The sequence below is a fragment of the Chinchilla lanigera genome, unplaced genomic scaffold (genome assembly GCF_000276665.1).
Source record: "Chinchilla lanigera isolate Chin_1 unplaced genomic scaffold, ChiLan1.0 scaffold00033, whole genome shotgun sequence".
Taxonomy (NCBI): Eukaryota; Metazoa; Chordata; class Mammalia; order Rodentia; family Chinchillidae; genus Chinchilla; species Chinchilla lanigera.
In genome coordinates, this window is record NW_004955434.1 from 4,197,123 (window position 1) to 4,224,075 (window position 26,953).

At 38.8% G+C, this 26,953-nt stretch overlaps 1 protein-coding gene across 5 annotated transcripts in view; it reads right to left on the reverse strand.

Moving 5' to 3' along the window:
• The window catches only part of Pip5k1b (phosphatidylinositol-4-phosphate 5-kinase, type I, beta), a 294,854-nt gene that overhangs the window by 176,904 nt on the left and 90,997 nt on the right, over positions 1-26,953 (reverse strand). For all 5 annotated transcript variants that reach the window (XM_005388578.2, XM_013516348.1, XM_013516346.1 and 2 more), the window contains exons 2-3: positions 16,765-16,852; positions 14,078-14,146 (exon numbers count right to left, since the gene is read on the reverse strand). In XM_005388578.2, the coding sequence (XP_005388635.1) occupies positions 14,078-14,146 (69 nt within the window). In that variant the 5' untranslated portion in view covers positions 16,765-16,852. The remainder of the gene's footprint in view (positions 1-14,077; positions 14,147-16,764; positions 16,853-26,953) is intronic.

The following is a 26,953-nucleotide window of genomic DNA, read 5'->3' on the forward strand; positions in this document are numbered from 1 at the left end:
CTTCAAAATCATAGCAAACCTGGTGAATCTTACGTTCAATTATAAAAGGAATACTTTGGAAAACAGTTTCTTTTTACAAAACAGAATCTCAGCAGGCTGTATCCTCTGATTTTGTTCTCCAGTGCAACTTCAGTGCTTTAAATTCTCTTTTGTATTTACAACCTTAAGACATGGCTAGCTGTAAGGTTATAGCCAAAGATTATATTCCACAGAATACTGGAGATGGAGGGGAACAGCAGAACTGATTAACCTCCAAGTTTAGAATCATTAATAAGTTAAAAATAAAGAAATAATCTGGAGGGAGGGACTATGCTGCTTGTACTGCTTAATTTTTCCATGATTTTTAAAAAAACAGATGCAAAGTAATGGCTAGACAGGGCCTGCCCTTCCCCCATTTAAAGCCATTTTGCTGTCTTCACCCCCTCCCCTCGCCGCACTGAATTGCTTGCTGTGTCCTTAGACAGAATGGCATTTGTTCTCCCTAGGAGCATTCCATCGGCCTAGGAACAGCAGCGAGAGTGTATTAACGCAGAGGAGGAAGAGGGATCTGGAAGCCCGGTATAGTTTCCTGAAGTAAGTCAGACACTGAAGGGAGGTACAGCGCAGGAGAAAAGTTGTAACTTCATTTAATATGATGGAGGGCACAGAAAAAATTTTCCCTTTCTAGACATGCGTCTTTCTTAAAATGTATCTTTAATGCATAGGTGTTAGATTTCCTTTGCCACAGAAATTCGCTGCTTTTTTGAAGACAAAATGTTTTCTTCCATACTCCATAATAGGGACTGTCACAGAGGTAGAACAGGACGAGCCACAATTCCAAGCTTTGAAGACTGCCCGGGTGTGGAGAGGGTGGCAGTGATGTTTGTCCCCTCTCTACCCCTTGACTTCTGTCTGGCCTGCCCAGTCCCTGTTCTCTAAGCATTTAAGTTCCCTTGGGAATGGTCAGGCATTCAGCAAAATAGCAATTTAATACATGCACGGTGATTTATCATTTTCCCTGTGCCTTCGCCTAAAGCATTAGATTAAATACTCAAACCATACTGCAGTATTGCCATGCTTAGACATTACTTGCCCTACACCAGGCTGAGCTCATTCGTGGCACATTCAACCAGATGGCCGGGTCCACAGATGTAGCCCAGGTTGACCTTGAACTCAAGGTGATCTTCTTCTTGAGTGCTTGGATTACAGGAGTGCGCCACCATGTCTGGCTTTAGAGTTGCATTTAAAATGACTAGGTTACTGTTTTCTCTCACTTCCTCTGAAACAGCAATCTAGAACAATCACGGATCCTGTTCCTTGCATGTCACAAAGGGAGGGGTATCTGTCATGGTGCTGTGGTGGAGAAATGGGCATAAGCAATCCCAAATCTCAACTCCCTTACAATAACTGGCACCATCCACGGGTAGCGTTTAATTGGGCCATGTTGTGGCTTGTGTCTAGATGTCCCCTCAAAGCCTCATGAAGTTATAGGTGGGGCTTTTTGCAGGTGGCTGGATCTGCAGTGTGTGATGCTGGGATCAAGGGTGTCTGATTACTAAATTAATACCACTGATTGTTTGGCATAGTTAGGGGTAGGATTAAGGGTGCTCCACCCTGGGGGTGAGTGCTACCTGCTCTAAGAGTTAGAAGCCCAGATAAGAGAGTCACTGTTTGTTCCTTGTAGCTTGCTGCCTTCTGCTTACCATGGACTGTTTCTCATTGGTGATGCCCCTCTGCCATGCCACCCTACCTTGCAGCCAGCCAACTATGAACCTAAACCTCTACAAACTGTGAGCCAAATAAACCTTTCTCCTTCAACTTTGGGTGCCAGGTATTTTGTCTCAGCAACAAGCAAAGTAACTAAGACAGGACACATCTGGAAAAGAACCTTTTAGGCACCAGAGTTGGGGAAAGGCTGTTTTTCAAATTTGTTGCTGAAGCTGTCCCATGAAGGCTTGACCACAGGCAGTGTGTAGACTACAGTCTTAATTAATGATACTACATCATTAATAGCCAACTTTAAAAGATAAGTACAGTGAGCCAGGACACAGATAATCACAATGACTGTCATCTTTGATATAGAAAAAGCCAAGGGAATGGCACTGAATTCTCTTTAAGTATACTTCCTGTAACTTGAACATCCAAAGTATAAATGTGAGGGCTGGGGATACAGCTTAGTGGCTCAAGCACCCGACTAGCAAGCTCAAGGTCACAAGTTCAATTCCCAGTATCAAAAAAAACAAAAACAAACAAACAAACAAAAGTATAAATTCCACCCCCTCTGTCCTCCACCCCAAGATATCTCACCTCTAATTACAGATCTAGAACTGTAGGATCAAGAATATCTGTTTCTGGAAAGTCTGAAAATTTTAGAGTTAAGAAGGAAAAAGCAACCCATCCCTTGGACAGGCTCTGTGCCAGGCACTGTGTGAGACCCTGCGGATATCAAGCTGCCTAGGTGAGGGCCTTGCTCCTCAGTACTCACGGTGCAGTTGGCAGGACACAGCTATGCAGGGTTATTTTAGGACAAAGTTATCCCTAATATAACAGAGGAGAGTGTAGGGAGCCATGTGAGTCTTGGGGAAGAGGTGACTGACAGCCACTATCTGGGAAGGTCGGCAAAAGCCACGAGAGAGCTGATTCTGGAATGAAGAGATCACAGAGTGACCAGCACGTGTGAAAAGGAATGGGGATGGAAAAAAGAAAAGTGAAATGTTTGGTGTGGGTTAAGTGTGTGTCCAAGAGAATGACAGGAGCTGGGTCTCAACAAGCCCACCGGGGAAGGACTTAAAAGGACTCACTGACCTGCTGTGGAACATGAATTTTTTTTCCATAGGCAAGAGAAGGCCAGTGGAAAACCAGAAGGCAATGGCTTGGCCAGTTTTGTTTACTTTTAACAAGTAAACAATATAGGAATATAGGTTGAGTAACCTTATCAAAAATGCTGCGGACCAGAAATGTTTTGTATTTTGGAATTTTTTTTCAGATTTTAGAATATTTACATATTCTACAACATGAAATATCATGGGGAAGCGTCCGGGGTCTAAATATGAAATTCATTCATGTTTCATATACAACTTACACTGATGCAGAGTCCCTCACCCCTCCCCTCTTCTCAAGCCACATGTCCAACCACCTATTTGATTCTCCCCTTCACTGGCTCACTGACATTCCCAAACTACCATGTCCAAATCTGAAGACTTGGTTTCCCTCACTGTTCCTCTCCATTAGCTAAAAGGATCATCCACCCAGAAGTCTGCATTAGAATTGGGATCAGCAGTTATTCCCAGCCCCATATCCAACCGTGGCCCAATCAGTGTCAACCGTGAGGTGTATTGCAAATTTGTTTCCTTCTTTTTCTTCCCGGTCTACCCTCTTACTCTAGGCTACTTCTCTAACCCAGGTTTTCTCAATGTAGCACTAATGGGATTTCGGGCTGCAGGTTGTTTGTGGTGAGGGGCAGTCCTGGGTGTTGCAGGATACGTCACAGTAGTCCCTGATCTGCACCCACCGATGCCAGTAGCATCCCCAAGTAGTGACATCATTGTCTGTTGTCACCAGGCAGACAAAATCCACTCTAGTTGAAAACTGTTGCTTTTACCTCACTTGCCTTCTTTTTCACAAAGGCCTCTCCTTAGTTCCTTGAATTCAACCAGCTCCTTCCTGCCTCCAGGGCTTGGCAAACAGCATCCTCTGCTAACAATGCTCTTTTATCTCTTCTCAGACCTGTAATCCCAGCCCCCAGGTCACCTCCTGAGGGGGGCTCCCTGAAAACTGTCTTCATTCTTAGCATGCCATTTTGTCATTATTAAAGCGGGCACTTTTTTGATTAATTATTTCTTTCTGCTCTATTTTTTACCACGACAATGATAGCATTATTAGGGCAAGGACTTTGTCTTTCTTGGCCTTCCTTCTATTGCCAAGGCCTAGCTTAGCGCCATGCTAACTAAATACTTGTCATCTGAATAACTGAGTGAGTAGGTGGGCATAAATCAAAGGTGTCTCATATTCCAAGCGCTAACCACACCCACAACAAATGACAAGGCCACAAGATGAAAGCTTCGCTGAGGAGAGTGAAGGCCTGATAGCTTATATTTCAGATCTGTGTTTCATAGTCAGTGCTCACAGACCATGCTCTCCACAGCAACACACCCTGGATACATGAAAATCATGGATGTAAGGGCGACATTAGCTCACATCTCCACTGGCAAAAGCGTCAGTTAAAATCTTGTGAAAGCGTAGGCATTTCATTGTAATGCAGCCCTCTTTGTGTCTAGGGCTGTCCGGGAAATACATATTCGAGAATGGTAATTTTGCAGTCTCCACAGAGATAGCACAGCACTTCCTTTTTCTTCTCTCCTTTACGATTTGCTGAATAAAGTTTCAAGGGTGACTGTTTCGTGGGGAGGAATGAGCGGCCCCACCTTCCTTTCTCTGGTATGAGAAAAATCGCTGATGTGGGACCAACAGACAGTGAACTGAACTCACCAGAAAAAGCACTGCTCCATTTGGGAAGAACTTGATTCCCATGGGGAAAATAACTTTCCAAACAGTCACTCTCCTACCCAGGCTTTCTTTTTTAATCTTCATTTGCTACTGAGCAGGTTATTAGCAAGTCTTTCTCCTTCAGTGACAGTCCGTGGCACTGGCAGCTAGGTTTGAAAATGTATTCTCCTCCTAATTGGACAACTCAAAACGTGTCACACCTGCCAAGAGGAGCTCACCCGTTACTACCAATTTTGAATTCTGCATTCGAGAAAACCACTGAAATGATCATTTTATCTTATTGCCAGTATTCTGCACAGTGCCTAAAAGTCTGTTTCTTTTGTTTTGAAATCACTATGTACTTTCTAGAGAAAGGCATTCTTCAGGCCACAGTTCAGATTTTGTATTCAGGGAGGTGTACTTTCAAGAAGAAAATCTAGCCTTTAAACCATTTAATCAGGGAAAACGTGTTTTTAAAATTGTGCATCTTTTTTTTTTTTTTTTTTTTTTTTTTTTTTGAGACAGCGTCTCACTGTGCAGTTCAGGCTGGCCTAGAGCTTACTTTGTAGCTCAGGCTAGTCTTGAGCTTGCAACCATCCTTCTGCCTCAGCCTCCCATGTGCTGGGATTACAGGCGTGTGCCCCCATGCCTGACAAAATTGTGCATCTTGATTAATTTTCTTTTCCTAATATAAAACTGACTGGATACTGGATTTATGTATGTTACTGGTCCCTACTACCACAGAAGGTAACTGAGAATTACCCTTTTGATGTTGTGGTAAGACTTCCCTCTACACACTGCACAGTATTCAGATTTTAGTGCAGTAAGGAGGGTCTGACCCTGGTGAAACACTCAGTGCTACAATTCCAGCCTCATTCTGTCATTTAACTTGCACTGTGCCGTGAAGTAGTTCATTTAATCTCTCTCTACCTCAGTTTTCTCATCTGTAAAAATGGGAAAAATTATATAGTTGTCCCTGAGTATCTATAGGAAACTAGTTCTAGGAACTTCATGGATAGCAAAACTCTTGCTCAAGTCCCTTTTGTAAAATGGCTTAGTACTTCTGTATAATCTACGTATATCCTCTTAAATACTTCAGATCATCTCTAGATTACTTGTAATTCCCAATACAAAGTAAGTGCTATGTAAATTCATGTTGTGCTGTATTGGGTAGGGAATAATAATAAGGAAAGAAGTTTGTATATATTCAGTACAGATGACATTTTTTCCCCAAAATATTTTCACTCCATGGTTTGCTGAATCCATGGGTTCAGAACCCACAGACACAGAGAGCTAAGTATCACCACGTTGGGTTCTTTTGAAGAGTAAGTAAATTAATAATTCTAAAGTAGTCAGAATGGTAGATGGCATACAGTAAACACCTAGTAAATGCAGCTCTTATTATAAACACAGCTTTTGAAATTGCTTCTAATTGTTAATAATGTTACAGTTCCTAGAATAAATAAGACGGCTAAAATAAACTGAATGAAATTTGATAAACAGGTTATTCCATAGCCAATGACTTTAACTACCTACAACAGCAAAAGCTCTGAAAGAGCACTAGATGAGACTGCTGGTCTTTCTCAGAATGCAGAATAAAGAATTCCAGAATTCTACATTTCTGTATTCTTATGTAACTTCTTAAGAGTACCAGCTTTGAGAATCTCCCTTAGAAGGTCAGGCAAAGGAGGGGGCAGGTTGTGACGAAGCTGGAAAAGCCGCAGGCACGGACCAGGAAGCCTGCTGGTCAGATCAGAACCTTGCTGGCCACTCTGCAGGGAGGCAGGCAGATCACCTGATTATATTCAGCCTTCTCACTGGAAAACAAAAGCAGCATTGTGCAGCAAGGACAGCTCTGTGGGCCCAACTGGGTACAGAAGCACTGAATGAATATTCCAGCCCCTTTGCCTATTTCCTACCAAACTCAACTGCCTCTTAGTTGTCATTGGCCCTGGAGAAAGCCATACAATAGATTTTGAATTTAGAATATCACTGCCTGTAGTTAGTGTTATAGGGACACTAATGTGATATTTATTGGAATTAGGGATCAAATGATGTTGTGGTAGGTGATCAGAGGGCAGAAATGCACACAACCTGGCTTATCATATAGACATCCGCTCCAGAGTGAATGCAGAAGGAGGTCACTGAACAATGGACCATTCAGACACACAGACTGAGGGGAGGACTGGCTTCTTCAGTGGTTTCCATCTGAAGCGGCTGATTGTTTTTGCTTAATGCTATGTAATATCTTGCTTAAAACTGATAAAGGTAGATTTGAAATCATGTGCTTCAGTACTTAGAAGACACGTGGGTGCACTGGTGATACTATGCCGATGCTGAGCTGTTTAGAGGCATTATCTGCACACACTGTGGAGATGGCAATGGCATATGATGATAAATGCTTCCTAATCTAGTGGGATTATCGAGCAGCTCTCTAAATGATGAAGTTCAGCTCCTTGTTGTTCAATTTCTAAACCCAATGGCAGTCCATGATTGGAAGCACACATGCCTCCCCTGCTTCACAAGCCGCTGCTGTCAGGAAGGACAGCTCTGGCACATGGTGCTGCTCCGGCCCTGCTCGTTGACTGTCTCCTGAGCAGCTGTTTTCCCTGAGTCTCGTCCTGTGGGCGGCAGTCCCACTGCTGCCTTGCTCGGTTCCCACAGGCTGATGTGGACATGAGAGGGGTCTTGCTCTTGTTAATGAAAACAGTAACTTCACTCATCATTGTTCTACTTTCCCCGGTATGTGTTCACACCCGTTAGATCATTTAATGATCATAGCACTATGAGCCGGTCAAGGGAGGTATTAATGATATTTTCTCAATGAGGAAAAATATAAATCAATTTTTAAAAACTGCCTGGAGTTGTAAACTAGTATCTGGCAGAGCTGGACTTATATCCACCCTTATTTTTAAAGACTAATTTTGTTTGGCCAAGGTTTTTCATCCTTGGCACTAGCGAATTTCAATGATTTTTTTGTTTTGTGAATTCTACAATACAGAAGCCCTGGCCTCTACCTTTCAGAAGCCAATAGCACTAGCTCCCTAGTCATAACAACAACAAAAATTATCTCCTGATCTTGCCAGATGTTTGGGAGGAGTGAAACATGTCTGAGAAAACCACTGGGACAAGGGTTTTGGGATTAAGGTACACTAGGTATAGCACTTGGAATGCCAACAGGTCACTGTTTTTAGGGACTAGGGTAGTTGCTGTTCAAGGCAATTTCTTCTCTGCAAACTCAAAGCTGTCTCTATTCAGCTGTCTCTATTCCCTCAGAGCAGAAAACAAGTTTGCTTGTTTTGAGGAAGTGGTAGCTTTCTAGAATTGAAGGAAAGGGGGAGTTGTCAGAGCACAGGTCATAAGCCAGCTCCCTTCCTTTTCAAAATATGGACATGGTACTTATTCAGTTTGTGAATAGGTCATACGTTCACAAGGTTAGAAATCACATACATATAAACAGGGGTATAAAGAGATGTCTTCCCCCACCGTGGGGATCCCACTAGGGTTCTGCCTAGAGGAAGCTGATGTTACCAGCTGTGTGGCTTCTCAGAGAGGTCTTATAAAGAAGTTTATATCTGAACAAATGTTTCCTCTCACATCGAAGTGTCTCTGGACCACTACCTTACTCGTGTTTAAAAAGCAATAAAAGAAAGCTTGTAATGTGGTCAGGGCTGGGCTTTATTACCTCCCACCTCATCACTGCTGCCTTGACTGATAGAGAAATTGGCTGAGATTTCTGAATAAAGCAGCAATCAAGGTCTTAATAAAACAAGGGCTGGGGCTGTATCTCAGGGGTAGGGAACTTGCCTAGCACACATGAGGCCCTGGGTTTAATTCCCAGTACTGCAATAAGTAAATAAATAAATAAAAAAGAAAGGTTAAAGATACTCAGACACTGGGGCCAGGAAACTCACACTCTGTGTGTCCTGGTCTGGTTGGTTTCTTACCTGACATGGTAGAAATTGGTCAAAGAGACTTGGCACCCCCCAATTGGTATGATGGTACCCAAGGCAGAGGAATTCTGTCCCATCCCACCATGCAGCCACTGAAGCCAGCATTTCCAGGGAGACCTATTATGGGCAGGCCCAGGAAGCCAAAGTAGGAGAAGAAGGGGCTGAGGGGCAGTGAAATAGGAAGAAAGGCAAATGGCATCAGTCCATACCCAGGTATCCGGGAACTGCTATCTATTCCAACAGATCTCAAAATTAGGACATCCTTTGGCTGGAGACAAATCATCTCTCTGCACAAAGACCTAGTAATAGGTGACTTGACATATGCCACGAGCTACCCTGCCATCTGTCAGTTTTGGGAGGGTGGAGGCTGGGCAGTTTGTCACGTTTAAAATAGAGAGAATCTGAGTTCCTGGTATCAGTGTTTTACCTGATTTATATGATCCTTAAGATGAACTCATGTCCTGCCTCATGCTTCCTTCTAAGACACTTATGAAACAAAACAACACTCTTCCCTACACTCCTTTAGTGCCATAAGTGGTAGCCACTTTGAAGTCTTTCAGGTCAGTCATCATTGTGATGTTTTTGAAAATATTCCTCCCATCTTTTCCTGCCCCAATTTATATCCAAGTCAGTTGACAGAAAAGCTTGTGTGTCCCTGTCCTTTGACATCATGCAGCTTGCACCCTGCTCCTGGATTTGCAGTCATCATGTCACCGCCCTCAATAACAATGTCAGGGTTCTTTTCTGCCTTATAGCTGTACTGCCTATCAGCCACAGGCGCTCCTTTAAGCTTAAGGTTTACCAAAACAAAGATTCAACATTTGTTTCCTAAACCACACTGGATGCATTTAAAACACACAGCAGCCACATGTAGCCTGCAGCTGCTGCATTAGTGCAGATTACAGAACATTTCCATCATTATAGAAAGTTCGATTGGAAAACACTGGCTTAGAAGATAAAATTCAAACCACTCAAACAAGCAGCCACGACTGGCTGTCACTGAGAGTCAGCTCATACTTCCAAAATTGCCTGCTACTTTCCCTAAACAATAACACCTGTCTTCAATCAGGCCAGACTTCCCTGTCTGTCCAACAAAGCATGCTCACCCCTGATTCTGTGCCTACATTCATGAGATTCCCTGTCATGGAGACAAATAAGTAAATAAATCAGAATGCACAGTCATTAAAGGAGTGGGATTTTATGTCATGACAAAAACAATGAGACATTATGAAGTTTTTATCCCAGCAAAATGCTCTGTTAGCTAACAAGCCAGAAGACAGTAATGGGCTTTAAACTCATCAGGACTTGTGAGATGATTAAATGAAATGCCTCTAATCTTGGCACTTACTCAATACTGATTTGGGTCATTATTTCATTTTTTTCACATGGGAACATATTTTTTCCTGCAAAATAAATTGTAAGGTCATGGGAAACAGAAATGAATTCTTACAGGCATTTCTTTTGCATCCTTTTCTTTCCTGCCTCTCTTTTCAAACCAATAGTGGTCATAGGTTGCAAAGTGGCCACAGTTTGTGGGTCAGATATGTTCAGTATGCATGCTGTTTTGCCCAGTGGGTATCTAAAAAAAAAAAAACCCAAACTTTTGAATCAGTTTTTGGTTGGAAAATGGTAAGGTTTCACATCAAAATCCTTATTTCTAGTTTCTTGAAAAGTCAGAGTATGTTGCAGAGCTGGACAAGCATTCATGCATAGGTTGCTAGCTGCAGCTGAATGCCACCTGGTCTGGGAAGGAAGGCGTGTATTCCCTGGATGGTTATTTGCTCCTTGTTAGCTGCCTGGCCACTCTAGGCTTTTGCATTTACAACTCTGAGGAAGACATGCAGTAAAAACTAAAAATGGAAATACTAGACTCAGTAAACACAGCCAGGCAGCCATTAATGACTCTCTTAATGGGCAATATGTTTCTTTTAGAGACCTAAGCTCAAACTTATTTTAATCCTTAGCTGAAGACATTAACCTCATAGACTGAATTTAGATCTTCTTCCTGAGTTTGCCAAGAACTGATAATGGGTTAGGGAAATGGTCAAGTGAAAGAACAAAAAGCCAGCCAGCCTAAACAGTCGTGTATGACTCATTAAGACACAGAGCGTATAGAATTGTTCCAAGAGCACTGAGTGTTCCCTAAAAACACATGGAAATAATAATACGCATGATGCTGAGTGTTGCTGGCAGCAGCCCAAAACTCTGGGGCTATATGCAGAATTCCTAAGCCCGCCTAAGTCATGCTGGTTTTGCCTCTTTTGATCACCTCATTACAGACTACTGTGTTCTACAGTTGTTTCCATGCCTTGCTTCCCCCAACCACTCATAAGTTCCTTATGCATTCCTTCGGTATCATTCTTGTTCTTGGTGCAGTAGGTCAGGGGGTCCTTAACCTGGCACCTGTGGGTGGCTTCAGTTATCAGAGACTCTTATTGAACAAGTACATTTTTGAAGGTCAGAGATTCAGGACTAGAAATAAGTTTAACTGTATAGTATTTGTAAAAGGACCTAGTTAATGAAGTACATGGTAGCCTTGCTGACACTCATCTAAGCTGTGAGCTATCACTTCTAGTTTCTCTGTCATGTGCAAAGCACAGCTTTTATGCCTTCATTATGGTCATGAGAAAAAATGTGCTACACAGGGCATTTCAGGCTTTGTGCTGGTAGGAACTGCATGTACAGGGATCAAAACGGCCATTCTTTGAGACAAGTGAACCAGCTGCAAACACACCATACTGTTTAGTCCATTCTTCTCTACCTTGTCTCAAAGGATACTATAGAGATTCCCAAGGCTTTTAAGTGAAGATTCATTAAATTTCAACATTATTATTACTGTAACTAACGTAAGACTCTGATAACTGGAAATGTGGGTAATATGACACAAACTGTATCTTGATGGACTTTCCCATGTTTACAAAAGATGTTTCTTCTCTAAATGTGTATAAACCATATGTGCAGTGACTGGTCAGATTTTGCTGTGGAATAGTGTCTCACTTATCATCTGATTTCTAGAATGTACTTTTTCCTCATTTTTAAAAATAGGGATATGATTTGCTCCTCTCTTATAGTTCTCCCACTGTCAAACATGTTCAAAGCTCACATGTAACCATTTACCCCTTCTCAATTCAAATTCTTTCATCTGGGAAATGGTTCATCTCAGCCTAGAGATAATCTCATTTGTAATAGCAGATGTGCTTTGTATCATCACTTCTCCTAATTTTGTCACTAACACCTCCTCCAGTTTGAAGATAGGTCCTCTCAGTGAAGAAAAATTAAATTGAGTAATTCATCTGAATTTTGATCTGTCAGTAAAGTAACACTCTAAGCGATCCCTTCTACCTGCTGTGTGTATCAACACCATATTTACCAAGGGCTAAGGCTCTAGGAGATGTTCTGTATTTTCTGGTGCTTTTCCTAGAGGGACCAAGTACCTCCCCCTTCATCACTTATATTCAACATCAGAGGTCATTAAAAAGATCCATATACTTATTACTTATTTTTATAAATTGTTGTTGTTTTGCGTATATGTGTATGTTTGGTTCCCTTTAACTTTCCCTTGTCTTTTGTGTACGGGAATTAGCTGTGACCATAGAATCTGATTTGTAGCATTTATAATCTTCCCAACACTGTTGAGACAAATATCCTGTTAGAGATGTTGATTGTAGAATTTTACCTACAATATTACTGACAACCTGCTTCACTAAATTCTGGAGCAGGGCACAGTTAGAAAGCTCCAGGATGCCATGATCACATTCTTTCTACTACGGCTCCATCATGAAAGAGTGCCTATGGGTCAGGATTCAGAATCTCAGTGTACTTTGGTGCTGATCAGAAGACCGCCTGGATGTGACCTGAAATAATGACAGGCTGACAATTTATCTACCTCTCTGTTGGCCGCATGCTTGACTGAATTTCCACTCTTGAGTAAACAAGATAGGATTGGCTTTTCACCTCTGTCTAAAAATAAACAATAGTGTATTGGCACCTTTGGAGAGATGCACAAATTTTGCAAGATATAATATGACATTTTGGAGCTTTTGAATCTTCACCCAGCTGTTCCTTAAGCAAACCATTACTTTACATGACAATGCCCCGTTTGTTTTTCTAGGTTTCGATGAGTAGGAAAGTCAGATGAAAAAGATATGCCAATAAAAAGGGCATTTTCTCCCATGTAAGAGCTCAACAGGAAATGTATCACATTAGTTCTGTGACCTGAATATGTGCTCAGATAAGACGGTTCAAATACTTTACTACAAAACTTCTTTCCAGCTATCCAACAAAAAGTAATAGGGAAAAACAGAAATTAAAGTATAATAAACTTTCAACAAAAACCTCTACTGAGAGGGCAGGAGGGCAAGAAGTTTTAAAAGCTACAGTGTACAGTCAATTTATAATCAAGAACAGTGGTGCTTGAGACACATACCTTACTCTTGTAATGTTTTTTGAACACTAGCTGGCTTGCTAGGAGCTCAGACTTTGTAAAGTTTGGAATGGTCAGGTAAGATACACTGGGAAGCCTACAAAGTGATTTTTGTGAAAAAATCATGAAAGACCTCCTATGGGTCAGCATTCAGTCAGGAATCTCTGAGTACTTTGATGCTGGTGAGAAGGCTGCCTGGATGTGACCTGAAGTAATGACAGGCGGGCAGTTTAGCCATCTAAAGGCTAAACTATCAGCTTTTAGACATGAAATCTGAGACATTTAGAAAATGGGGATGGATGGAGCAATCCACATTTAAAATTTGTGTAAAATTCAAAGTAGAAAATGCTTAAAATTTTGATGAAAAGTAGTTAGTCAAGTAAAAAAATTCACATATCAAACAGAACACTGCATGCCCTTAAAAGCCTTATCCTTAGGAATAAGAAGGGTCTTTAAATAACTACCCTTCTATCAAGGAAAACTTTTACAGTGTACATCATGATAAATATGATGGGCGAAAGATTAGCTCCCCAACATACGTATCTTCTAGTCACTGGGCCTGTGAATAGGTTATATTATATGGAAATGAGGAGTTAAGGTTGGATGGGAAATTAAGCTTGCTAATCAGATGAATTCATTTGTTCGCTTGAAACAGGGGAGATTGAACCCAAGGCATTCTCATAGCTACATCCTTCTCCCCATTTTTCTTAATTTTTCGTTTTGAGACAGGGTCTCCCAAAGGTGCTAAGTTGCCCAGGCTGGGTTCAAACTTGCAATCCTCCTGCCTCAGTCTTACAGAGTGCTTGGATTGCAGGCATGTGCCACCATGCTCGGCTACATGGGTTCTTGAGAGTATCAGGGTGATACAACCCAAGAAAGACCCCATCCATCATTGCTGATTTTGAAATAGAAGAAGGTCCTGACATGGAGAATGCAGGCAGCCCCTAGAAGCTGGGAACAAGAAAGAAACAGATGTTCCTCTGGGTCTTCCAGCAAGTAATGCAGCTCTGCAGACAATAGTCACAGCCCTATCGGCTTTACCTACAGAACTATAAGGCAAAACATTTGTGTTATTCAAGCCAAGAAGTTTGTGGCAATTAGGTACAGCAGCAACAGAAAACTAAGACATCAACTTACAACTGCTTTGGAGGAAGAAAAGCCTCTAATAGTATCAACATGCCAACTAATAGAACAGTATTCTTCTTGTTCAGTTGAGGCAAGAAAATAAGACACTCACCTTTTTATAGGTTTTTTCTTCGCTTTGTTTTCCAGGTGCTGCGTCTTCATTTTCAGCAGCTGACGACATCTATAAGGGGAAAATATTGAATTTAAACTCTACTCTGAAATACAACATATTGATATTCTTAAATAAACAACACATTTTAACAATGTTTTTGTTGGTACTGCTGTTTCTAAGAAAGGAAGAAAGAGATCGTCAGAATACTAAAAAAAAAAATCTGTGTTCCTCAATCTTTCTAAAATAAATCTTTGCTTCTAAATCATTTTAGTAGTATACTTAACACTGTTAGCTCTAAGAAAAATGCTATAAAAGTCCAACCTCTATCACATATATAAATTTGTTCCTACAAAGCCATCTAAAATTCTTCTTCTGGTTATAAATACTTAAAGTAAAAAATATCTGGAAAGTACCAAAATACATGTATCAGCACAAAAAATTACTCTTAACTCTACTTCCCTTAAGGAATTCTAGTATTCAGATTCTAGTATATTTGTTTCTACGTTTTGTTCTATGCATTTTTATTTTAAATAATACAGTATCATTTTACTAATTTTACCAGACATTGATGTAATAAGCGTTTCCCCATTTGATAATAAAAAGAGAGAAGAAGGTAGAGAAGATTAACATTATTTTTAATATTATTTTTAGCTCTTTACATTTCTCCTTTTGAGTTTTCTATTTTTTCCCATCTATATATTGAAGTTTTGGTATTGTAAGTTACTGATTTTTTTTTACTTATTATGGTTATTAATATTAGTGAATTCCTACTGATTTTTATGTTTTAAGGTTACAACCTACTACCAAGCACCTTATTAATATTTGCCCATGTTCCGACTGCCTTTTCCCTTGTTTTACAAGGATGATATAATTTTGCAGTTTTGCATATTTTTCTTAATATTTTTGAATAAAATACTTTTTTCCCAGAGGGGTATCACACGTTTAAACATGTGTTTCTCTCTTTTTCATATTTACTTCATAGTATTTTTAATGACAGTTATTTCTGTGATTAACAAGGGTAACTGAATAATCAGAGGACCACAATATTTAGGGTCTTATCTTAAATTGCATGAAGAAGATTTAATACACCAAGGAGAGATAAAACTTCTGATTTTCTTATAAGCCTTTGAAGTATGCTCTAAATCCTGGGCTTTTAATAAACAGTGCTTGTTATACCAAAAAAATCAGCAGCCATTTCTCTGCACTGGAACTAAATGACTGAGTTTACCCTGACTGCCAGGAGCATGACGTGACCAAAGCCATGCAAAAATAAAAGCCACCTTACCAGGTTTACTACTATGCAGGAACCAAACCACCCTCTTACCTTCTTAACTTTTCAAGTCAATTTGCATCCATTCAATCTGTCCATATTAGAATAGGGAATCTTCAAGGACAAACGTTACACAAATAACTGCTTCCTATTCCTCTGCTTTATTTGTTTAAAGAAAAAGTGATTTTTCTAGTTTCCTAAGAACAATATTTGGGTGAGATCTGAATAAAATACTAGGAAAAGTTAAATGCCTGAGAGGCTTTATAATGTCAGGCTTAGGGTCAAAAACAAACCTTCAGCTGTGCAACAGCTGATCTCGACGAAGAAAGCCACATCAGTCATTTCCCTTCTCAGCTTTACAGCTTCTCAAATGGAAGCACTTCAAGAGTAGCTCTGAAGGGTGCTTGAAAAACCACCTCAGTGAGAAACTGCCTTAATGCCATGAGTGAAGGACAGATAATGTGATGATCTTCAAGTATTTTAAATCACCCTGACTTGATAGAGAGGAGAGAAATGTGTGAACTTCTATTTTTAAAAATCTGTTCCTTTTAAGGTGTACAAAACAGATAATAATGATAAAGGAGGGCCATGAACTATCAGATTCAAAGCTTTCTTCACTTTTTGTTTTTTCTTCTGTTCAGTGATATCTGACAAAAGGCTCATGGATCTATTAATCAGAGACATGTGGGCAGGAGAGGAGAGTGAGTTGCTTAGGGACATGCTGGTAAACTAGCAAGGACTGTTACAATGGTTACAGCAGTGACTACTATTTGTTTCTGCACACTTTATGTTTGCACGTCAATTAAGGTGTAGCATTTGCAACTAAAGAAGCCAAGACAGGTATAGAATAAACACATCATTTTTAAAAACATTATAATCATATATACTTCTATGTACACATAAAAGAAGGGGGAAAGACATTCCAGTGATTATCTACAGATGACTGGATTATACATTCTTTAGGTTTTCACTTTTAGATTTTGTTTTATTCTTCAAATATGCTTTAGGGCACAGTGCTACATGTAGATATATGGAAAATATTAAAAATTTAAAAACACATTGTAATTAATGGCAGAGGCCACGTATCTTGGTGTTTTTTCTCTTTAGATATGCAAACATTTGTAAAATTTCTGGTCCCTGTTTGGTCAGTGTTTGTTTTAAATTTAATAATGTTAAAGTTAAAGGCCATGAACTAGATACATGTTTTAAAATATTTGTAAATAAACGTATAAAAATCAGGAGGGGCTGGGGATTTAGCTCAGCGGCACAGCGCCTGCCTTGCAAGTGCAAGGTCGTGAGTTCAATTCCTGGTACTGGAAAAGAACCAAAAACAAAACAAAACACAAAAAAATTCAGGGTAAGGGCTCTATACTGTGCCAGTCAGAATTAACTAAAAACGTAGACTATGTTTCCTTACCTTTGTAAACAGAATGGTAAGTCATCTGTAGTTGGTAGTGATGGGTGGCCTATTCATCATTTCTGAAACTCTTTTCTTTCCCAGGTTCCTGCAAAAATAGAAATCACTACTCAATATTTATTTATATTCCTACTTGAAATCCCAAAAAAGATCAGAGGTGGTTATAGGGATACATACAATATAATCAGCTAAAATAAAGAAAGGAACTTGTATGAGGAAAAGAAGAAGGCAAGCAACAAAATGATGTCAACAATATGGGCCATGTGCAGAATTTAAGCATATGACCAGAGATGATTCAGAATAAAGGGGAGTCTCTAATGTGACTCTGCAATCCCTAGTTGCTATCTAGAGCAAAGGAAGACATGAACAGTTACTAGATGTTCAATGTCCAATAGATAAAGGCAAACTTGCTCAAACAGGTACTGGAAGAAGGAGGTTAGAGTGGGTTTTCATATAGGAGATGCTTGTTGACATGTGGATAGCTTTTCAATATCATCCCTATGATGAATAAACTGAGTTTCATCACAGTTACTGAGAACACTCTGGGCTATAGTTATAAGAGGTATTTTCGCTTAAAATACTTCTCTGTAAACTTTTAAATTCAGAGAGGTATAAAGTAAAAATGAATCAGGGCCCACACTTTTCTTCCTCTGGTGATAACTACTGTTAACAATTTGTTGGGGCTGGGGATTTAGCTCAGCGGCAAAAGCGCCTGCCTGGCAAGCGCAAGGTCGTGAGTTCGGTTCCCGGTACCGGAGAAAAACCAAAAACCAAAAAAAAAAACCAAAAAAAAAAAAAAAAAAAAAAAAAAAAAAAAAAAAAACAATTTGTTGTATAACATTGCAAAATCTCTCCAATGCTTATTTACACACACACACACACACACACACACACACACACAGGAACACACACTCATTTCTGCTACTTGCTCTTACCAGTATATATTTTATATATATATTTTCAAATCTATGCATGTACCTAATTTTAAAACAACTGCATATTGTTCCACAGGATGAGCACACCGTCATTTAACCAAACGCTCCTTTGCAATTGAACACTCAGATTATTTCCAGGATTGGCTAATATCTCCAGAGTAGGAATAAACTGCCTTATTCAAACATGTTTTATGTTCCAGCACTTTTATTTCTGTGGGAAAGAATCCTAGGAGTGAAATTGTGGGGCCAAATGTGATACGCATGTTAACTACTCAAATGACTACTGCTTCACTTCTTTCTGTAAAAATGTCCAAGCAACCCATCCAGCTGTGCATGACACATACTCGTTACCGACATACTCATCAGTACTGGACGCTGCCATCTTTATTGTTTTCACCCCGACTGGCAAATCACAGCATCTAAGATGTTTTAATTCATGTTCTCTTGCTATTAATGAATCTTATCCTTTCCACAGGATTATTGATGATTTGCATTTTCCATTCATGTCCTTTGCCTATTTTTATACTGAGCTGTTTATCTTTTTTATGATCAGTTGTAAAATCTTTTAGTATATTAAACATTAACTGTTGTAGGAATTGCAAGCAATTTTTTTTTTTGGCTTTATTCATGGGTTCTTCTCATATAGATGTTTTAAAGTTTTACATAATCAAATCTGCCAAATTTTCCCTTATGAGCTATGGATTTACTATCTTGCAATTTTTTCCTCTTTGGATTATGGAAGAGACCTCCTTCTAACCTAATGTCATATATGTACTCTCCTACATTTTCTTTTGATGCTCTTATGGTTCCATTTTTTAACATTAAATCTGTACTCCAAATGGAATTTAATCTAAATGCAATTATCATCTGATAATTTCACCAACATAATTTATTTTGTAATCTATCTTTTCCTTACTACAAAGACAGGCCACTTTTAGCCTGTCTTTTTTACTTTGAGTTTTCCTATATACTTCAATCTATTTATGGATTCTACTCTGTTCCAAAAACTTGCAGATTCCTGAGCTAATATATTGCTTTAAAAATATCTAGAATATATAAAAAGACTTGAAAAAATTAAACTCCCCAAAATAAAAGACCCAATCAAAAAATGGGCAAGTGGAATAAACAGACACTTCACAGAAGAAATAGAAATGACTAATAAATACACGAAGAAATGTTCAACACCAGTGGTTAGTAGTGAAATGCAAATTAAAACAACACTGTGATTTCCATCTTACCCTAGAAAGAATGGCCATCATCAAGAAATAAAATAATAGCAAAGGCTGGCAAGGCTGTAGAGAAAAAGAAACTCTTCTACATTGTTGGTGGGAATGGAAACTAATATAAACACTGTGGAAATCAGTACAGAGATTGCTCAAAAAATTGAAAGTAGAAATTCCATTTGACCCAGCTACTCTCTGCTTCTCCTTGGATGGGTTAAAGACATCATATGACAGCGATAAATGCATACCCATGTTTATAGCAGCACAATTCTCAATAGCTCAACCTTGCAAGTGGCCTACGTGTCCATCAACAGCTGAATAGATAAAGAAAATGTGGTCTTTATACAATTGGAGTACTTACTCTGTCATAAAGAGAAACAAAACTTGGGTCATTTGTTGGAAAATGGATGCATCCAGAGACAATAATGTTAGTGAAGTAAAGGAGACACACATCTTTAATTATTGCATGGTGTCTCTTATATGATAAACTAAAAATAGGAATAAAGAGAAAAATAAAAGATAGATATGAGAAGTACAGCGATAGCTCTTTCTCAAATAAGAAGAGCATCAAGAGATGGAAGGAGGGACAAGGGGATAAAAGAGGAATTAAGATGTGTTATGCACATGCACCAACTCTACACAAGGAATATAAATATTATATACTGCAAACATGTACTAACGGAAAATAAATAAAAGCAGATATCTGTGGGTGCAAGTTCCCCATGCTACTGTTCTTTCAAGTTTGGCAATTTTCTTGCATTTACATATTTATACGGGCTTTTCAATCATGTTGATTGATCTGACAAGACCTTCATCCTCTGAGTTGGGATTTTGACTGGGATTTTACAAAAATGAATATATCAATTTGGAAACAATTGTTACCTTTTCTGTACCAAAAAGATGGTACAGCTCTCCACTTTTTCAGTCTTTGACTACCATTTAGGTTTTTTGCTTTACATTTGTCTCATGTCTTACTAAATTCACCTGCAGATATTCTTTGTTCTTCATTTCTTAAAATAGAGATTTCTCCATCTGTATTTTTAGCCATTATTAATTCATATAAAGAAGAATGATTGGCTTTTATCTATTATCTGTCATCCAGTCATTTTACCATATCCTTGTGTATAATTCTGAAAAATTTTAGTAGAGTCTTAGTCACATCACCTGCTATGTTTACACAGTTTAGTTCAACTTTTCTTATCACATTCACTCAACTTCTAAAAGGAAGTTCAGTGACAGCAGTTGAGTAACAGTGGCATCAGGCATTTACAACACAATACTTTAGTAGTCACCATCTACCATGATGCTTTTGTTGGTTTACAAATATGGTGGGTTCTTACTGCTATTCTTAAATTACTTTTCGTTTTTATTAGGAATACCTACTAAATTTTATCAAATGTGTTCAGTGTCAGTTGAATTAATAATAATGCAATTGTTCTCTTCCATTCTGCTGTACCAATGAATAATGTTGATAGATTTTATAATGCAAGAATCATTCTTCTATTTATGGAATAAAGCTTCATTTTGATTTAATTTGCTAACTTTTAAAAAAGGATGAAGTGAGTGATTTGGGATGATTGTTGTGGTCCCATCTTCATCAGGTTTTAGTATTAACGAGTTGATACTTTTCATAAAATCGGAAGGCTTTCTCTCTTTATATGCACTTAGTTTTTGCCCTATAATTTTCATCTTTTGAATCAGTTAACTTTGGATCAAATTTTGGTAATGTATAGTTTATTAGAAATCCACTAATTTCCTTTAGATTTCTAAATTGATTGCCATAAAGTTTCACACAGTATTGTATTACTGAATTCTTGTAGTCACTTTAAAGCTCTGAGTAATGTTTTTTCTTTTCTTTCTTTTTTTTTTTTTTTTTCCTCCGGTACCGGGAACTGAACTCACGACCTTGCGCTTGCCAGGCAGGCGCTTTGCCGCTGAGCTAAATCCCCAGCCCCGTTTTTTCTTTACTCTTAACGTGTGTATTCTTAATATTATATACTATGTATATCTTTTATTAGTCTAGTTTCTCCTTATTTTTTGTCATCAGTTTTGATACTTTTATCTTTGATTGTTACTAATTCTTTCTTTTGGAAGAGTATAAAACTTTCTTAGATGTAATCCTTCCTTTTCATTCTTTAAAAATTACATACCAAAAGCATTTAGGGTATAAAGCAATCCTGAATACCTTAATGATTTCCCAACAAGTTTTGATGTAATGTGTTCTGTTTAATTTCCAGGTAACTTGTCATTTTTTACTTGATTTTCAACTTGATCTAGAAATCATCCACAAGAGGCTTTCTTAATTTCAAGCATTTTCATTTCATTTATTATTCTTTCATCATCAATTTTTTAAACCACTAGAATAAAAAGTGAGGTGAGTAATATACCACCTTCATCCTCCTCCCAAATTCATTAAATATTTCCTAAGGCCATAACAACAGATTTTTTGGTAAATGCTCCATAGATATAAGAGAAAAATATACATTTTTTGTATATAAGATACAAATGCCCTACAACAATACTAACCTATATCACTATTCATCTACTCTGTCAAATTATACCAGAAATATATCAAAATCTCCTAATATTAGTTATAGTCTTATCATGTTCTTCTATACTTCTATTTTTTGTTTTCAATATTCCACAAGTATATTGGTAAGTGAATAAAGGAGAACCTATAACAGTTACTTTGTGAGCTATACTCTTTTTTTTTGGTACCAGGAATCGAACTCAGGACCTTACATTCGCCACGCAGGTGCTTATGCCACTGAGCTATATCCCTGGACCCATGAACTATACTCTTTATCCCTGAAATAGATCCCTTTTTCTTATTTGATAATTTCAATCTTGAGTTCCATCCTAATTGATGCTAACATGCCCCTTCTTGCTTTCCTTTTGTTTACATTTGCCTGGCATGTCCTCCATCCATTTCTTTAAGGTTGTTATTTTGTTTTACCTGTACTCCTTATAAATACTTTAAAATTATAGTTTTAGTTTCTGCTAATCTAAGACTCTGTCATTTGATAGGGAACCAAAACAAGTCCCATCTGTTGCAGAAGAGTTATATTTGGCTTGCTTCCACATTTATTTACTATCAGATTTGTTCTTACTATATTTATTTTTACTTATTACTTCTTTGCTGGATTAATTAAGCTTATAATTCCAATTTTCCTCCTAGTAACTAAATTATTTTATCTCACATGTATTTTGCTTATAGTTACATTCAATTTCTAAATCATTTAAAGACCAACATTCCTATGTTAAAAAATGACAATTTGCTATTCCCACCACCCCAAGCTTTTTTCTCTTGGCCTACTGTAGCAGATGCAGACACATCCCTGACAGCCTCTAAAGGAAAGAAGGCTGTCCACCACTGGGAGTGTGCTCGGCAGGTGCCTCAAGCTCACAGCTCTTTCTGGGTCTGCCACTTCAGGGAGTCACCTCATGCCAGCCCATGGCCTCCTTGGGGCAGCTACTTCTTGTGATCAGACGGCAGGGTGGCACTCTTCCCCACCCAGGCAGCTCAAGCTAGGTTATTCCTGCAGAGGTGTCTGACCTTACCCTTCTCCCCTCCTTTGTTCACAAGTTGTGTTAGTTTCCTAGGACTGCTGTAACAAAATGCTATATACTAGGTGGCTTTCAATGACAGAATTCACTCATAGTTTTAGAGGATGGTGGTCCAATATGAAGGTAATAGCAGGGCCATACTTCCTAGCTTCTGATGATGGCCATCCCTAGCTGCCAGTGATGGCTGTCCACCCTCAGCACTCCTTGGATTACAGTGGCATCACTCCAATCTGTAGCCACACAGTGTTCCTCTTCACTCTGTCTTTACAGGGAATTTCTTCCTCTACTGAGGTCACCAGTCATCCTGGGTTAGGGCTCACCCTCATGACCTTATCTTAATTAATTAGAACTGCAAAGACCCTATTCTGAAATTCAATCACATGCAAAGGTATCTGAACTGGGCCTTCAACATAAGTTTCTGGGGAAGACAGTTCACCTCATAACATAGGCATTACTTCCTGATAAATACCACACAGCCAAATCTCTGTCCTAACATCTGCTTCCAGAGAATCCAACCTGTAACATGTCTTCTCTGTTACCAGTATAACTCTCTCTTTGCTGCTCTCCTCCAAACTATTAAGTATCTTCTCACAGTCAGTATGCCTCTTTCTCTTTCTCTTCTGTTTCAATGAATAGCTCATGGGTATATTATCTTTGTTCATTTAGACTTGATCATAGGTTGTACAAGGATCAACATTCACTACTGTTTCTTTGGTCTTCCTCTTCCTCTGTCTATATGCCTTTGTTCTGATTTAATTCTCATTTGGTTGGAATACCTACTTAAGTAGTAGTCCCTCTTTTGTACTGATTTATGAATAGACCTCTTGGCTAATACAGGATTCTTAGCTCACAGCCGTTTTACCTCATCTTTTTATAAATATTGTATTATTGTCTTTTTTTCATCCTGGTGTATAATTGAAGAATTTTATGCTAGTCTCATATACCTCTCTTGGTAACTTCTGTTTTCTTTATCTAGAAACCTGTGAAAGTGTTTTCTTCTAACACACAGTTCAAAAATTTCATAATGATTATTTTTATTCATCTTCCCCAGTAAACTTATAAGAAACTAATACTAACTCCAGATCACACTCATAAGTGAAATAAATCAGATCCATATGTGTAAACATCATATTGCCTCACCAGTGTGAGAAACTGAAGGAATAAATAAGATCCAAAATGTACAACAGATATTATGAAGAATTGGGAAGAAACTGTTGAAAAGACAAACTGTGATGGAGGAAAGGGGAAAGGAAGAAAGGGACAGAGAAAAAAATATATTTATAAACAAGATAGTTAAGATGGCTATACACCTAGTTTCTTTTAGTTTATTGAAAAGAAAGGTTTGTGCTAATATTGTTTGGACAAGATATCATCCTACTGGGGCATGGTGGCACACGCCTGTAATCCCAGCACTTGGGAGGCTGAGGTGGGAGGATCATTGTGAGTTTGAGACCAGCCTGGGCTACAAAGTGAGCTCAAGGCCAGCCTGAACTTCGTAGCGAGACCCTGTCTCAGAAAGACAAGAAAGAAAAGATGTCATACCTATACCTTGTACTCTGAATAACTACTGCGAAGACAACAATATGTAATATATTAATTATTGTAACTCTCCTACTAATCTGTTTGGAAACTGTTTCACTATTATTTTTATTTTTTCCTTCTCTTTAAAATAAAAAAAGAAACTAATACTGTGTATGGAGATGCCAGATGGCAGCTATCTCATGACCTCAAGTAAACCATGCAGAAAAATTTAGACTATCTCAGTGATGAACAAACAGACTGTGTATCGTTCAGACAGTCTCGAATGAATATTTTTTCTTATAACCAACCATTTGATAGGAATTGGACAGTGGACGCTCACAGTTAGGTCCCTGGCAAGAATTTGGAAGGCAGAAAGTCCAGCCTACAAGTAAGGGCATAATGCGGCTCAGGTCTCCTCAAAAAATGTGTTGATAACATAATCTAACACACGAGTTCTAATTAGAAATTATTTCTAAAAAATGATTTCTGGAATTAAACAGAGCCAGCTTAAGGTATCAGAGGGTGTAATGTTGAGATATCAGTATAACACAAGCCAGGCAATGAAATTTTCTTTTAACTCTTTGATTGCTTATCTATCTTTCTGGTATTTAGTATCTGGATTCTGCTACCTTAAGGAATAAATAATTTATATTATATTATTTCACATCTTTCTACATTTCTATGACTTCACTCAATTTAAAAGAATAAAAAACACTATCTTTTTAAGAGGTAGAATTACACTCTATTGTCCAGGCTGGCTCTGAACTCCTGGGCTCAAGTGATCCTTCTGCCTCCATCTCCTGAGTGTTTGGAGTATAGACACATGCCACTGTGTCTGACTGACACTCACTTATTGAGCAACTATATTGTGCAAAATATTGTCACATATATAATCTCAATCTTTAAAATTATTCTTTTTGGGGCTGGGGATTTAGCTCAGCGACAAAAGCGCCTGCCTGGCAAGCGCAAGGTCATGAGTTCGGTTCCCGGTACCGGAGAAAAACCAAAAAAAAAAAAAAAAAAAAAAGTTAAAATTATTCTTTTGTACTCCCCAATCTAATCTGTGCTCTTTAAACTCTTGTATTGACTGTTCTATAAAGCCCATGGGATATAATCATTTTTAATTTTTTGAGGCAGACTCTCTTGCTGGGAGGCTGATTCAGAGAAGTGAAGCCATCAGTCGGTAAACAATTCCAAACACCTCTAGTTCAGCCTGAGTTTGTTGTTGTCTGTGCCAGTGCTGGGAATCAGAACCATCTGAGAAGCTTTTTGAAAATTCAGATTCTTTGACCACGATCCAAAACAAGTGAATCACTACTCCTGTGTGGTAAGTCTGGGGAGGTAGTATTTTCAGCGTGTTTTACAGGCTTGTGGTTATCTACATTACACTGAAGAGTAAAGGCAATGGAGATAGTTTATCACTTCAAGAGAATTGTTGTAACCCTTAATGAAGATAGAAACCATTATGAGCAGGTTGAAGAGAAGGAATTCAATGCACAGAATTAGTTATAAATGTGATGAGTAAGCTGGAAAAGGAAACAAGAGACAGTGGTGAAAGGGAGAGATGAACAACTCACGGGGCCAACCAGTTGAAGACGATATTGCTTTTAAGGCTAGAGACACAAGAAGAAGCGGTGTTAGCAGACCTTACAAGCCAGAAGTGCCTGTTTGGGCCAGAATAATGTGGTGAGGGTTGACAGCAGAAGCTGGGCCACAGAATAATGGGTCTATTTGTAGGGGTGGAGGAGGTAAGTCACTGCCAGAGACAGCACCCAAGGCAGAGAAGGGGAGAACACTATGGCGTCTCCCTCTACAGCTCACAGGGGCCAACCTGTTGAAAACACTGGACCTCATAGGATGCCTGAGAAAGGGTGAATTCCCTCGGATCCATAACAGAGGAAGAGTGAGGGATGACTCTGAGGACAAACAGGCCAAGGATGGGATAAAGAACAAGACAGAAATTGTAATGAGAACAGGAAAGTAGATTTTGGGGTGAGGATATGCACCAGAAATGTGATTCTTGATGGAAATGTGGTTTGAGAGACAGGCCAGGAACTGGTACAAACATTTCTGATTTCATGACCCTGGGAATTTGCCAAGAACTTAAAGAAGTCACTACCATCTGGTCAGAGTTTACAGAAGCCCTTTCACTAAGTCTAGGTGTGAGAGAAATTGTTGGGGTCCAGTTAACAGGTGGGAGGACTGAGATTTGACACACAGTTTTTTGACTTCAAATGTAATGTTTTTCCTACCATATCATACTCTCTTTCCTACTTATCATCTAATCAATACTGCACTGTATTTTTCAATTTATAAATGCAATCAAAGAGTTACCCAAGAATAGAATTTACATAGTTATTTCTCGTAAACCTTGTTCTACATTAGTGAATACCAAGCTAGAGGGCACTTCTTAATTTACAAGGTGGTAGGGGAGCTACTTAAAACTCTATAGTTACTGAAAGTTTCAGATACTATATTACACCTGGGGGCCATATTTGAGCTACTCAGCAGTGACCCTTTCAGCCTTGAATTCCCCCAGCAGCATTTTTGTCTCAGATGGGTTTGATTCTTGTGCAAGGCCAAACGTGGGGAGAAATGGCTAATTACCTAATTACCCAACTAAGTAGGCCAATCTGTAGATATAAGAGGTAAGGGACACTGACCATAGGTCCTTAGTGGTATTCCCAGAAAAATAAAGCATTCATTAAATACCAATAATGTGAAACAATTAGGACTAGAGGGAAGAATACTGGGACATGCTTTAAGGTTTGGGTTTTATGTCCATCTCTGCTATTGAATGTCTGTCACCTTGGGCTCTTGTCTCCTTCCACCATGAATTTCACTGACCTCATGAGATAGTTCTTTTGGTCTAGTGCTTTTGCCAAGTTCCTTAGGGAGAGCTTCACCTCAAGTTCTCTTTGGGATGAGGTGATGATTCACTAA